Source organism: Mchenga conophoros, linkage group LG7, assembly GCF_057382185.1.
Source record: "Mchenga conophoros isolate Kocher_MC1m ecotype Shallow Benthic linkage group LG7, M_conophoros_male_GT1.1, whole genome shotgun sequence".
Lineage (NCBI taxonomy): Eukaryota > Metazoa > Chordata > Actinopteri > Cichliformes > Cichlidae > Mchenga > Mchenga conophoros.
The window spans coordinates 25,655,734-25,671,802 of NC_140532.1; the positions used below are offsets into that span (position 1 = coordinate 25,655,734).

At 40.6% G+C, this 16,069-nt stretch overlaps 2 protein-coding genes across 4 annotated transcripts in view; one reads left to right on the forward strand and one right to left on the reverse strand.

Annotated features, from left to right (window-relative positions):
* LOC146570210 (metabotropic glutamate receptor 8-like) overlaps nucleotides 1-16,069 on the forward strand; it is a 149,994-nt gene that overhangs the window by 58,442 nt on the left and 75,483 nt on the right. The gene's annotated exons all lie outside the window — the stretch shown is intronic.
* On the reverse strand, nucleotides 3,306-7,940 carry LOC146570211 (uncharacterized). Its single transcript, XM_085283108.1, has 4 exons — nucleotides 5,424-7,940; nucleotides 4,944-5,111; nucleotides 4,527-4,622; nucleotides 3,306-4,049 (listed from the first exon to the last, which is right to left on the reverse strand). Exons 1-4 carry the CDS (start codon nucleotides 6,546-6,548, stop codon nucleotides 3,717-3,719), a joined length of 1,722 nt encoding a protein of 573 aa, XP_085139234.1. The 5' UTR covers nucleotides 6,549-7,940; the 3' UTR covers nucleotides 3,306-3,716.

Below are 16,069 nucleotides of genomic sequence, written 5' to 3' on the forward strand. Positions count from 1 at the left end.
GAGCCAAAACCTCCTTCCATCAGTGAGAACTTTGAAGATGAAACGAGGCTGGGTCTTCCAACATGACAATGACCCAAAACACACCGCCCGGGCAACAAAGGAGTGGCTCCGTAAGAAGCATTTGAAAGTCCTGGAGTGGCCTAGCCAGTCTCCAGACCTCAACCCCATAGAAAATCTGTGGCGGGAGTTGAAAGTCCGTGTTGCTCGGCGACAGCCCCAAAACATCACTGCTCTCGAGAAGATCTACATGGAGGAATGGGCCAAAATACCAGATACTGTGCAAACCTGGTAAAGACCTATAGTAAACGTTTGACCTCTGTTATTGCCAACAAAGGTTATGTTACAAAGTATTGAGTTGTATTTTTGTTATTGACCAAATACTTATTTTCCACCCTAATTTACGAATAAATTCTTTACAAATCCTACCATGTGGATTCATGGATTTTTTTTTTTCACATTCTGTCTCTCACAGTTGAAGTGTACCTCTGGTGCAAATTACTGACCTCTGTCATCATTTTGAGTGGGGGAACTTGCACAATCGGTGGCTGACTAAATACTTTTTTGCCCCACTGTATGTCTGTACGTCATTTAACCAATTAGTCATTTTAAATCTCTTTTCCCTGGAACCAACTCCACATACATTCCATGTGACAAACTTCGGTGTGATCATGTTTAAACTAACTATCCGAGTGTTAAATGTTTACTTGCCCACTGGGACACCTTGGTTCTTTTCATTTTCTGTTTTTAGCCCTACTGTTGTAGATGTACTGCTCTGCTTTAGTATTGTTGTATGACACAATAACAGACAAGCTTTAGCTGTTGGACAAATTGCCTCACATTTGACCCTAGAATAGTCTGATATGCAGAGGTGTTAATGGCTGACTCAGTGACTCAATGCAAGGTGTGCGGGTCTTGGGGTTGCAAAACATGCCGAAATCATCACCCCTCCTCCAATATGTTTAATACGTGGTATGAGGTGTTTGATATGTGTTTGGTTTTCACCAAACATGGCATCATGTCCAAAAATCTCCATTTTCATCTCATCTCTCCAAAGGAGATTGTTCCAGTCTAGTCATTTTTGTTAAGATGAAAATTTTTTTGCTCTAAAGTTCTGAACATCACTAGAGTGTATTCTGAAGGAAGCATGGAAGTCAGGGGTTGAGAGAGACAAAGCATTTATCCTGCAGAGTGTAATGACTAGAGAGTCAGCATGTAGGAAAAAGCAGCATTCACATCAATGTGTTGAATTAAAGTTCTAGGAACACAGAACTTCTTAGACTGTAAGACAGTTCATCAGAACATAGACTATTGACAGATGAGGACAAAGAAGGCCTCTGACTTTTTGTTTCTTTGTCAGATAGATGTGCCAACTTTCCAAGATCTAATTGAAAAACCAGTACAGAACATAAAACCAGATGAAAGGATTAGCTGTCAGTGCTGAGGTAAAACATCAAAACAGTTTAACTGTTTGCAGCACTGTTCAAGGTTTCCATTCACAGCAAACAGATGTGATTATGGCACAGCCTAAATGAGATGTTCACTTTTCTATCAGTTCATTCTGACATAAGCCAGAATGTTTACAACATTTATCTTTATTGTTGCGATTCATTAGCTCCTATGTTAGTATCCATTAGTATCCACCTTTAATGTATGACTCTGTGAAGCAATCATTAAGCTTGTCATTCTCTCACTGTTTTTCTTGGAAACCATCCATCATTCCCACTGTGTGAAATCTCACTCTTTCGTGTTCGATCATCACTCTATTTTAATGATAACATAATACTGCTTCAGCTCCTATAAGCATGACAGCAGTGGGCAATTTTTAAATCCTTCTTCTTTTGATAAATGTGAACTGTGCAGAAAAAGTCCTTCACGATGAGTCTTGCTATTAAAAGGATCATTACAGGCTATGATTCTGCATATGTAATAAAGATCATGCAGACTACCATTACAGCTAAATACTGGTGCTGCTGCTAGGTCTACCAGTGATTATCATGAATGAATATTTACACCTCAGGACTCAAACATTTCAAAAAGTAATGCAATCAGATTACTTGCGTACCGCGATGAATGACACACCCTAATTTTGCATCATCAGTGTTAGTTGTTGAGCCTATGTTTTTCCTTCCATTGCTGAATTATTAAAGATACTCTCAAGTGTGTGCATTTAGAAGATGTGAAAGAGAGTTTCTAGTATTTGGTCATTTTTTATTGAGTCTCCCAATCAACACTAAAATCTGATCCAGAATCATTTCATCTCATTTCTAAAATAAGTAGCCTAGCTACTTGTCAAATACACTTCAGGGCGAATAACCACTCACATTCAGTGCTAATTTAAATGTCTTCATTTCAGTCAGTCAGTTTATGATCGTGTGTGATCAAAGCTATCAATAACAGCCCACATTAGCTCAATAGCAATAGCTCAGCAACTTCTTAACAAGGAAGCACTTCAAGTTCAAAACAGTTTAAACAAACTCTCAACAACTTTTAAAATGAATTTGATGCAAAATTGCAAAATCTGAATAAAATAGACAATTATCTTGTCTATCACATAGCTCTACGATAAAGCAGCTGGTATTCTTGACTGTTCTACATGTTATTGCACACAATAATGCTTCAACCTCCTCCGATTTACCTTCACATTCATACCTGTGTGTGTGTGTGTGTCATGGGGGTGCGTTTGTGTAACCTCCTGATCACAACTGTTTCTAACAACATCCTTGGTCATAAAAAGGTAATCTCCCCCACACCCAATACATGGCTCAATTCCTGTATTGGTTCACCATACACAACACAGTGAAACCATAAAAAGGGCAGGAAGCTTACCAAACATCAAACAAACCTTCACAAGGGATGTGCTTGTGATAAAACACTACAGCCTCCCCCCAGAACCTCGAGAGGCGGACAAAGGAATGCCTTGATCACAGAATTTGAAACAATGTACACTGTAAACCCGAATCAGTTGACTGAACTTAAAACATTTGTGGAAACTGATTACCTCAAAAGTTTTAAGTACACAAACTCATCTTTTCTAAGTATGGGGTACTCAAAATTTGTATTTATTGTTAACTTAAAATTTTTAAATTATATTTTTATTTTATTAATTGAGCTTTACTTAAAAACTATATACTTTAATTTTAATATTTTTGTGTTTTTTGTAGTTTACTATTTTGATCCAACACAATGCAATTATATTACAAACTAAACGCAAATTATATGATTATTAATTAAAAGATATTTATTATTAAATGTTTGAGTGTAGACTAGTAAAAAAAATTAGAGAAATTCATTTACTTTACATTTTGTTTATTTAACATTTTTTATGGAAATGTAAAAACATCACTTAGTGTTTTTATAAAACCACTAACATGGACATTGGCACCATAAAGTGAGCATTATAAATTCAATGTAGAACATGTATCTTTTTATAAAATCACAAAGGACAACATCAGTCCTAATTGCATCTTTCTCAAAATACATAAATTCAAAATAAAAAGTCAAATACTAATCACTTTTGTTTGAAAAAGAAATGAAAAACAATTTTATAAAATGGGTACAAATAAAGATGATCATCTTCCAAATAACCAGAGCAAAATTAGGTAAACTGATGGAGTTAAATCCACCCAAAGTCCGTAGTAAACTTAAAGTGCTTTAAACAAAGTGCTCAGTAACAGAGTGCATGTCCTAACAAACATTGCCTTATATTCCTTCCAGAACTACTCTTTCAGCAACAAATCATTTTTAAGAGCATGTAGGCAGGGTTTCAGAGGTTTGCCGTCAACAAGCCCCATGAAGATTTTTTGGACAAAGGTAAATGTGTGAACGTGCTTCCTGGGGTAGTCTAAATGCAGAGCATAGATCAAGCCAAACAATAAGGCAAATGCATCTGCAAATCTGGGAATATCACGCATCACCAAGTCGCCTTCCACCACAATGGCCATGCTTGAGGAAGTAAAATGGACTGGACTGGTCTGGGAAGCGCCGTCGGTAACCACTGTGAGAAGGGCAACTGGAGTGTCAATGAGGGTCGACTCGTCCAATGTGTCCGCCTGGAATAGACACAGTATCAATAAGTAAGGTTGGTTTGAGAGAATGTGACAAGCAAGACCTGTAATCTAGCAAAAAATTCAGCAGTGTAGTGGGTTACTTTGTAACGGGTTAGGGTACTCTACTTTTTTGAAAAATGTACATTAACGCGTTAGCTTCTTGCATTACATAATTAGTATGTTTGTTATTTTTCTAAAAAAAAAAAAAAAAAGAAGTCATTTTTTATTTTATGACTTTATCTCAAAAAGAAACTAAATCTTGACTTCAGCCTTGTTTTTGGGGCCACCTGCAGCGTAGCCGAAGTGCTGTGATACGCCTGTGCCCTGCTCCTGACCCTGTGTGTGTGTGTGAGGGTTTTCTAAAGAGAGGGTATTTTGCTTGTACAATTTGGTAGCTGCTAGGGTATTAAATTGTATTTAAAAAAATCCATGGTGTTTTATCTCACTGGCAGAATTTAAGTGATGCAAAAATACACTTACATTACATGTCTTAAAGAATTCTGGGTCCTCCTCCCGCAGGTATACAGGAAGGGCACGAAGCACTGCAGTGCGTTTCACGTTGATATCAGGCGCCTCCTAAAAAGGGAAAAGAAAAGTTCATTGAACACAAAGTTTTCAGGTGTCATTCTTTGGGGAGAATACATGTTTATGAAACTGCATGACATGTGACTCTACATAATTTTGGAGACATTTCTTTTAAGACACAACCTTTCTGTCTCTTATGACAAAGAGTCTGTATCTTACTCATTTGACAAAAATCCTACACAGTATTTTAAAGTAACATACCAGATCAGAGCTGTAATCTGTATAAAACACAGATGTTCAAAGCAAGGAAAAATTGAGTTTTTATCAGTGAAACTTTTAATTTGTGTTAATTTTATCATTATCAATATTCACCTGAAGATCATAATGATTCAGGATGGTTCGCAGAGCCTCTGATATCTTGCCAGTCCGTGCAGCCTTCTGTCTGTATAGAGCCATAAGTCGTGGTGTGTGTCTGTCAAGTTCAGCGTAGAACTGGTTCCGCAGGTTAATGTTTGTGACTCGGTGGAACTCCGCACAAATCTAAAATAAAACAGGACAAAAACATCCAACATGAAGCCAAATTACTGACCAAATTTACATCTTATCATTAAAGAGGAATTGCCCAACTTCTGTCTAACCTTGCTTTATAGATGTCCTATGAATTTTTTTTTTTCTTTAAATTGGACCCGAACCACAAGCACAAATGTATCACAAAGCTGAAATATATTTTTGTTTGTTATCTATTATTTATTTATGTGTTATGTATTTATTATCTGAATCTGAAGAGATCTGCTGAACTTGCATTGTTTCATGTTAAACTGAAGAAGAAGAAAAAAATCAAAGCACAGATACCTGAGAGTCAAATCGCAGAGCAGGCCATTTCTCTAAGAAGTTCTTTACCATTGGGTTGTCTTGAACAATTTCATGGCGACGAAGTGCGAAGGTAGTCTGCATCAGTTTTTCAATCATTACTTTGTTGGGCTCAGTCTTCTCAACCTCATTTTTTATCTGGACTCTCATATCCTCCAAACTGACCTGATCTTCTCCTCTTGGAAAGTTTGGGAGGTAGTTCACCTCAGCTCTTCTGGCTCTTTTTATGTTTGAGTGGGGATGCTCTCCTTCAGGGTTGTTAACACTCCTCCTGCCAGCGTTGACAGACACCTCCACACATCCAGATCTGGCTAGCTTGGTGCGATAATTTCCCATCTTGAATTTTAAACTGGTCTTCCAACCATAACTTCCATTCCTACTTCCAGGCTCTTTAAGACATGGATGAGTGGTAACAAGAGCTTCTGCTGCCAAACCGACATCTCCATCACTCGGATAGGCTTTGAAGGTGTGCATCACTGAAGCCATGGTCTCCAAGATGTTGTGCTTTTGGGCTCGAGTCAACTTCAGATGTTTTCCAAACATCTCAAAGGCTCTATTTCCCTCCTCAAGGAGATGTTCAACTTCGTAAGAAAAGGTAGGTACTGGGAAAGTGTCAGGCCAACACTTCAGACGCTGAGCTAAAGGCACATGAGGAAGGATGTCTGTATCAGAACTTGCACAAGAACTGACATCACTTTCAGATCTCAGTACTTTTAGTGTGCCCTTCTCCGGCAACTCTTGAATATCCAGTAGGCAGGTAAGTTGCCCATTAAAGTCGGGGTCTTCGTATTGTAAGGTAAACTCAAAGTCCAGCCTTGGGTTGAGCTTCTCACGGAGTATGGTGATTAGTTCTTCCACCGACTCAGGCCGCTTAGTTAGAGAAACCTTCACAACAACATCTGTGGTGAGGTGAACTCTCAGCAGGAACTTTTGGGATACTGCCATCATCCTATGAATAAAACAAGGAATGGAGATGATTTTTAAAAAATGAATCGTCTCATATATAAAAACACTGTACATCATACCATTAACCTTATTATGGTCAGTGATAATTATATACTCAGCCATCATTACAGCTTTCAAAAATTTCAAAAGTACACTGTACATTTCATGACAAAATAAACACTTAGCATGGTAAAAAAAAAAACCTTACAATTACTGCTGTTTACTTTGAGTGCAGTCTTGAATTCTATGGCCGATCATCCAACAGTCCAAAACATAGGTAAGAATTTCAGATGTTACAAAGTCACAGGCCATCATTCCATTTAGTCATGGTAAACAGTAACCCTCTTTTAGTTTTAAGTTTTTACCATATAATCAACATTGTCTCACCATGTATAAATTCTGTTAAGTTGGAAAAAAAAAAAAAGCAAAAAAAAAAAAGCACAGAATACATATGAATTTACACTGCAGTTATTTTAAAAAACCAAGCCAAACTGCGGGATAAATCTTTGCAAAGACACATTGTTATGCAATAGTACATAATACATCAGTGAGATACTTGTAATATTGCACAGAACTTCTACTTACAAACTACTTCTTTTACAGGCTGCTGCTTAAGATAGAAGTTGCCACTGCTAGCTAAGTCACTTTTGAATGATGCTAATGAGAAGAAGAAAAAAACCCGGCCGAACAATGAGGCTGCTGTTGTAAAAACGCCAACTTTCTTGCGTTGGCAATGGGTCGTTAAAATATCACTAAGACACTTTCTTTATGTGCAATTCTTATTAAAACTGTGTTTTAATCGGTTAAAACTGTAAAACTGACGATATCATCGGTTTGAAAAAGAGCGCGAACAACAGCGAACAACAATTCACTACCTGGGTCTGTGCTGTTTAACACAACGGCGCATTCAAAAACAAGTTAATGGCTGCAACATATTAATATACTTGCTTTTTTACAGAAAAAATAAACATAACGAAGGTTCCGTTTTACTTACAAGTTTCTCCAAATGTGCTCTCCGGTCGCTCGAGAAGGGCAGCCATATTGAACAGAATTTTCTGTCAACGTCGTTCAGGTTAGAGAGAAAACGTCATGACGTCATGACGTACAAATGCGGAGCTCGAAAAAAAAAAACATTTACTCAAAAATCATAATTAAAAAAGCAGTATTTACTCTTAACTTCTAAGCCATGTACAATTATAACTGTTTGAATCGTTAAGAGAACAGAAAAGTTTTAAGTTGTTTCAACTTTGTGACGCATTTTAATTGTTGTATCCACAAACTTTATAAGTCAGGTGGACTGTTGGGGTTTACAGTGTAGAGGTGGTAAGCATAAAAATGACAACATTTAAGAATTCACTTTAACAAACTAATCATGGCACCACAGGAACAAGCTCTAGGTACAAGCTCCACACCAGGCAAGACCCCAGTTGCCCCTAAGACAATCCAACACATAACAGCAGGGTTCAAGATAGGACATACATGGAACGCCATAAGCTAAGTGTCTTGGATTTCAAACCAAAATTACCATAATGGCACACACAATTCTTCTTGTATGCATATACGTACAATAGTAATATGGACTACCAGTCAAAAGATGATAAATGGTAAATGGTCTGTATTTGTATCTCTCAATGAGCTTCATGAGGTAGTCACCTAAAATGGTTTACCAACAGACTTGAAGGAGTTCGCAGAGATGCTGAGGACTTGTTGGCCCTTTTGCCTTCACTCTGCGGTCCATCTCATCCCAAACCATCTTGATTGGGTTTAGGTCAGGTGACTGTGGAGGCCAGGCCATCTGGCGCAGCACTCCATCACTCTCTTTCTTGGTCAGTTAGCCCTTACACGGCCTGGAGGTTTGTTTGGGATCAATGTCCTGTTGAAAAATCAATGATGGACCAACTAAATGCTGCTATGAACGATTTGGTCTTTATACAACCAATGGAAGAGCTTGGTGCGCATTGCCAGCAATAGGTTGGACTCGTTCTCGGTGGGTGTTGAACTCTGCCATGGCTGCCCTTTGTCACCAATTCTGTTCATAATTTTTATGGTAAGAATTTCTAGGCATAGCCAAATGGTGAAAGTAGTTAAGGAGTTTAAGAATCTCAGGGTCTTCCTCAAGAGTTAGGGTAGAGGGAAGCGGGAGCTCAACAGACGGATTGGAGCTTAATGTAAAAGTTAATCTCTCAATTTACTGGTCGATCTTCGTCCCTACCCTCACCTATGCTCACTAGCTCTGGGTAGTGACCGAAAGAATGAGATCACCGATACAAGTGGCAGAAATTAGCTTTCTTTGAAGGGTGTCTGTTCTCTCCCTTAGAGATAGGGTGAGGAGTTCATCCATCTGGGAGCAGCTCTGAGTAGAGTCACTACTTCTCCACAGTGAAAGGAGTCAGTTGAGGTGGTTCGGGCATCTGACAAGTATGCTTCTTGGGCGCCTCCTGAGTGAGGTCTTCCAGACATGTCAAACTGGGAGAAGGCCCTGAGGAGGCCTCGGGCAGATCCAGACACGCTGGAGAGATTATATCTCTCAGCTGGCCTGGTAACTCCTTGGTGTTTCCTTGGAAGAGCTAGAAGAGATGGATAGGGAGGTCTGGGCTTCTCTGATTAGACTGCTGCCCTCATGACCCAGGCCCAGAAAAGCATGGAAAAAGAATGGATGGGTGGAAAGATCTGTGACAATACTACTGAAATGATCGTCTTCGGACTGGGTGAATTTTCCTCATAGTTTTTATATGAACAGCTATTCAGTCATGAAATGCAAACAGTTTCTTGTGTATTGTGTATTTCGCTGTCTGTTTTACTTAAACACTGTTTGTTCAGACAGTGTCCTCTCTCTACTGTCTGAGTAGAAACAGCTACATACATGCTTGAAATATCTGAATATATGTCCATAATGTAACAGCTTCTCATCACACTCCACTGAACTGGTGTGTTGAATACAAATATGTTGCTGAGCTGAAGGACCATCCTTAAAGTTGAAAATGTTACAAAATACTCTCAGGGTGGAGATGAGATAAACACAAGCATCTTCAATAGAGCCATTGAGAGAATGTAACTGATAGCTAAAGCCCTCAAGTTAAGAGGACTTCTCAGCATCAACCTTTTGATTTTGTTTGTTTACCTTGTTGGTAAAATTGATTGGCTGGCTGAGATATTAGTTACCACATTTTTTTGTGATGGTTCCAAATCTCCTCTTCAATGACATCAAGTAAGGCCGTAAAGTGAGGTCATCATCAGTGGAGATCTTGAAGTTTGTCTGCTTGCCTGCCCACCTTTAACAGCTGGCGTTCACAATGAGAAAGTGTAGGACTGGATAGAGCTTACAGTCAGATCAATAGACTGACAATAATAGAAAATTAATCTGGTGTAAATGTCAGACAAATAAGGAAGATGGGGAATAAAGGGATTTTTATAATTTGGAGAATAATCAATGAAAACAAATATGTGACAATTTTTACAAACTTATGTTGTTCATTCAAACTGAAAGAAACGCCACAGAAATACTAGTGGAAATTTCAGCATTTCGAAGATGCCAAAACTGTCAGGCTCAATTCTGGAAAGATGTGTCTGAAACAGTACATTTACATTTAAAAGTCTTAGAATATGAATATTTCATTCAGTGGAAGAAAAATGTTTATTCTTATTACTGTGATTAAAATTCTGATCAGCTTGTGGTCTTGCTTCTCCCGTACAAATTGTATTCATATCGTACTAATTAGGGATCAACCAACTTGCGTTTTTTAGGGCTTATGAAAGCTACTTTTGGCTGCTCACTCGTTAGAAGGGTCACCGCAGCAGGTAGCTTTATATTTATCTTTTGCAGAATTTTTTTGCTAGATGTCCTTGCTGACCCCTGAGAGTGTTTGTATCTCCAGCTTGAAACAAACCAGTAATCTTTGGCTGAATGTATAAACAACGACACTTTGGACCCACGAAAAATTATTAATCAAAGGGAACAAATTATAGAATATATATGACATCGTTTTGTGTACAGTAGTGTAAATCCAGCAAAGAAGTTATCCTTGAATCTTTTCTTCCACTATTTAGTTCACCTTTATCACCACCTGCTGATATAAGTAAAGCTGCTAATGCTCTCATCACTGATGAGAGCATTAGCAGATGAGAGCATTAGCTCTGAGCTGGGAGAATAACGCAGGTCTAAATCCACCAGTTGTGAGATGAATATGAAACATAGATACTTTAAAAAGTTGCAAATTAGTTATACTGCAAAACCTAGGAAAAAGACTTTTGTGCAAGAATTGTGTAGATTTTTGAAAGGATTAAAAATGCAAAATGTTTTCATGTGATTGGGAATCTCTCTCATGTCACTTCTGTTTGGCAGAAAGATTGTCACAATATCCCAAATACTATTAGGTCAGGCACTTAAATATAAAAAATAACAAATGAGTAAATTAGCACACCTTTTTAATAATTTCATATTTTATGAGGTGGTGTACTGCAGCATTGTTAGAGCAAAGTTTAGTATTGTTAGCAATTGCATGCCAAAATAGTATCATCTACTAACTAAGAGCAAGGGTCACCTTCCAACGTGACATGAGGGACTGCAACATTCTGTGCTTCACGGAGACATGGCTGACCCCCACAGTGCCGGACCAGGCCGTAACTCCGTCGGATTCATTCTTTGTGCTCCGCGCGGACAGAACGGCAGAGTCGAACAAAACCAAAGGTGGAGGAGTGTGTTTCATGGTAAACAGAAAGTGGTGTGATACCAGGAGCATTTCTACTCTCTCCAGCGGCTGCTCGCCACATCTGGAGTTCCTGAGCATTAAGTGCCGCCCTTTCTATCTGCCCCGTGAGTTCACCTCAGTCATCGCCACGGCGGTCTACATCCCACCCCAAGCGGACACAGGTATGGCTTTGTCCGAATTACATGATGTGCTGAGCTCGCTTCAAAACAAGGACCCGGGCGCAGCCCTCATTGTAGCAGGAGACTTTAACAAAGCGAACCTCAGACAAGTCATGCCAAACTTTTACCAGCATGTCTCGTGTCCAACGAGAGGGGATCGGATTTTGGATCACTGCTACACGCCATACAAGCAGGGCTACAAAGCTGTCTCACACCCGGCTTTTGGGAAGTCTGACCACAACGCCATCTTCCTCATTCCCCAGTATAAACAAAGCATACGGAGGGAAGACGTGACCACGAAGGAAGTAAAACGGTGGACTGCCCAATCAGAAGCTACGCTACAGGACGCACTCAACGACGTAGACTGGGACATGTTCAGAGCATGCGCAGTCGACATCAACGAGTTTACGGAAGTAGCAGTATGCTTCGTCAATATGCTAGCGGAGGAGATTATCCCCACTGCGAGAGTCACCACATTCCCAAACCAGAAACCGTGGATGGACAGATCGATCCGCACTGCAGTAAACGCCAGGACCGCCTCCTACAACGTGGGTCTCGCCACTGGCGATATGAGCGCCTACAAAGCGGCCTCATACGGCGTGCGGCGCGCGGTGAGAGATGCCAAACGCAGGTACCGGGAACGTGTGGAGTCCCGCTTCCACCAGGGCGACACACGGAGTATGTGGCACGGACTACACACCATTACGGACTACAAAGCCAGGGACACTGCGCCGATCAACGCCGACTCTGCATTCACCAACGAGCTGAATCGGTTCTACGCCCGTTTCGAGGTTAGCCAGGCGGCTAATGCTATCTACCGCCTGACTACCGAGGACAGTGACGTCATCAGCGAGAGACCGGTGACCAGCATCGCGGAGCATGACGTCCGAGCGGCACTGAGGAGAGTGAACACAAGGAAAGCGGCGGGGCCAGACGGCATCACCGGCCGTCTGCTGCGCTGCTGTGCTGACCAGCTAGCAGGTGTGTTCACTTACATCTTCAACGAGTCCCTGGCGAAGTCTGTGGTCCCCACATGCTTCAAAAGATCCACCATCATCCCTGTGCCCAAGAACAGCAAACCCTCATCCCTGAACGATTACCGGCCAGTTGCACTGACCTCGGTAGTAATGAAGGTGTTTGAGAGGCTGCTGAAGAACATCATCTCCTCCACCATCCCAGACACCACAGATCCGCTGCAGTTCGCCTACAGATCCAACAGATCCACAGAGGATGCCATCGCCCACGTCCTACACACCACTCTCAGCCACGTGGACAAGAAACAGGGTAACTATGTGCGAATGCTGTTTGTTGATTACAGTTCAGCGTTTAACACAATAGTGCCCTGCAGACTGTTCACAAAGCTGAGGGATCTGGGACTTAACAGCCGTCTGTGTGCATGGGTGTTGGACTTCCTCACTGGCAGAACTCAGGTGGTGAGGGTGGGCAGGTGCTTCTCCAACAGCATCACCATCAACACAGGAGCACCTCAGGGATGTGTCCTCTCGCCACTGCTCTACTCCCTCTACACTTCAGACTGTGTGGCCACCCATGGCTCCAACACCATTGTGAAGTTTGCTGACGACACAGTGGTGTTGGGTGCCATCTCCAACAACGATGAGGCGGCCTACATGGATGAAGTGAAGAATCTGGCATCATGGTGCCAGGACAACCACCTCCAGCTGAACGTCAGCAAGACCAAGGAGCTGGTGGTGGACTTCAGAAGGGGTCAGCACAGAGACTACAAGCCCATTATCATCAATGGAGCTCCAGTGGAGAGGGTGCAGTCCTTCAAGTATCTTGGTGTCCACATCTCCTCAGACCTGACATGGGCTGCCCACATTCAGGTCCAGACCAAAAAGGCTAGGCAGCGCCTGTATCACCTACGACAACTGAGGAAGTTCAGGGTCTCTCCAAAGATCCTCAGGATTTTCTATACAGGCGCTGTGGAGAGCATCCTCACACAGAACATGACATCGTGGTTCGGGAACAGCTGTGTGAAGGACCAAAAAGCTCTCCAGAGAGTGATCCGTACAGCAGAACGCTGCTGCAGGATTGCTCTCCCCCCGCTTCAGGACACCTACACCAGGAGATGCCGGACTAGAGCAGCGCAGATACTGAAGGACCCGTCCCATCCAGGCAACAAACTGTTCCAACTTCTGCAATCTGGTAGAAGGTTCCGCATCTTCCGGGCAAGGACAGAGAGACTCAAGAGGAGCTTCTATCCCCAAGCCATCCGTGCCCTAAACACACACACCCGCCCTCTCACATCATCTATAATTGACTGAGACAGGACTCTTCCAGACACTAAACCAAGGCACAATGTACATTTCAATTCCTTTAATTTTAAATGTGTTTATATTGTCTATCCTGTAAAATAGTCAGATATCTATTCATATTAATGTACAGAATTCACCTGCTTGCTGCTACTACTGCACATTCACCCAGTGTATATACTATATGTGTATATATATATATATATATATATATATATATATATATATATATATATATATAATGTTCTTCCTCTACACCCCCCCCCCCCCAAATTTTTGCACATGTCGAGGAGCGTGTCAGGCTACATTTCACTGTGTGTTATACTTGTATAACTATGCATGTGACAAATAATAAAGAACCTTGAACCTTGAACTATGTTTCACTTCCTCCAACTTCAAACTGTTCTTTTGATTGTTTGATTGTAGATTTAAGCTCACTTTTAAATAGCAGAATGCCAAATGTCATGTGGAGATGGGCTGACTTAGTGTCAAAGCCTACAAACTGGTTGATCTGGCTACATTTAGACAGTAAGCTCTGAGAATTCTTTGGAAATGAAAGGACCCAGTAGTTAATATTGGTATAAACATTTCATTAAATAAGAAAACTCAATTTCTAGTTATTGACTTTTTTGTGCCTTTCCAGAAGGGAGAATTTTCTGAGATAGTCAGTCATTTTGAATCTACCCTGAATTTATTTTGATCACTGCTAGAAGAAAACATTAAACATGAAAAACATGCAACAGCAGGAACCATGCAGAATTTCACCTCTAGGGGAAAGCTGTTTCTTGTCCAGGGCAGAGGCAGTTGATACTAAACAGCTTAAATCATAAAAAACAGAGCACAGAATACAAGATGATGGATGAGAGCTGTCACCAATGATGGATCCCTTCTTTTATTGTTCAGTCAAGTGGAACGCTTTAGCTGTCACAGAATGACAAGCATCAGTCTCTGTGACAGAAAGCAGCCTGAGATGGCGGAAAACAGCAAACATGTCCACATATGGCTAAAATGTGTAGAGATATCCTAAAAAGAACATATGAGCTCAGTGTCAGATGGATCTGTTCCTGTTCCAGCATAGCAATATTCTAGTGTGGAGGGTAATGATTGTTGCCATCGATCAAACTAGTGGGAGAATTCACCATGATTCCAAAATATTATATAAAACCAAAGTCATGAACTTAAAATAAGATCATATAGATAGATGGAGCGATATGATATTTGGATTGGATATCAGTAAGGTCAGAAACTTGTATCAGATATCAATGACTTTGGGTCAATTCAGAGCCAATGCAATAAAGTTAGCTGTAGTATTGTGATGTTTTGTTAAAACTGATGATCACACGTCTGTGTTGAGGGAGAAGTGAGTGCTTGGAACTGACCAGCAGGGTTTCCAAATAAGCTACTAACTAAAATTACAGCCCTTCAGCATAGCAAAGAGTCCTCCAAAAGCCACCAAAAGGGCAAGAGAGTTTTTTGTCTGTGAGTCACTGCAATTTATTTAACACACATTTGGAAGGGGCCTCTTATTTCACAAACTGTAACACAGTAATCATTATTACTATTATTGTTATTATCATTGTAATTATTCTTATAAGTCAGTTTTATCCCCCACAAAGCTTGATCTATTTTTTCACCCTGTAGAGACCTTGTTATTATGTTTTTGTAAAAGCAAAAAGGCTTTGCTTACATGTATGATGCCAGTTGAATTTCTTCATGCTTTCATTAAACATTCAAGAAAGAACACTCTCATGGACCACCTGTTTTCCTTTCAAACTGCTCCACTCACCCTGCACCTAACAAGGTAAATTTGAGTAATTGGGGTACACAGGTGCAGAGGGAATGTAGCAGGAAGAGCTGCTGCTAGAGAGCAATTTGTATATTCATTAATATTCTGTATTCATCAGTCTGCACAAAACCCCCAATGCTAAGACACACACACACACACATATATATATTAGGGGGGCAACGATACACAAAATTCACGGTTTGGTTTGGTTCAATACTTTGGTGTCACGGTTCGATATTTTTTTGATACAAAAAAATGTTCATGCCTTTTTAATTTGTCATTTATTAAAATTATAAAATATATTTTAACTCAAAAGTACAGTTTTTTGTCTGCTTCCACTTGTCTTTGCACTAGGATGATGTCGGAGTAAATGTGCAGTCATATTCGTTGTGCTCCCACTAGTGCTGTCAGCGTTAATCTAGTTAAAATGACATTAACGCCATAACGCGGCAAATCTCCGTTAACAAGTTACCGCGGATCGCCCCGTGCGTGGGGCTGGACGGCGTCCACACGTTAACAAGCTAACTGTGCTAACGCACTAGTTCCCACCAATTGAGCATTGCGTGGCACATCCAACATACTGTTTTACTTTTGGGGAGGTTCAATTTCGGGTAGCAATTTTGGGCCGTTCTAAAACTTTTGACTGATTCTGTATATGCAGTCCTGATCAAAATTTAAGACCACTTGAAAAATAGGAAAAAAATCATATATTACATGATTGGATCTTAACAAGGTTCCAAGTAGAGCTTCAACATGC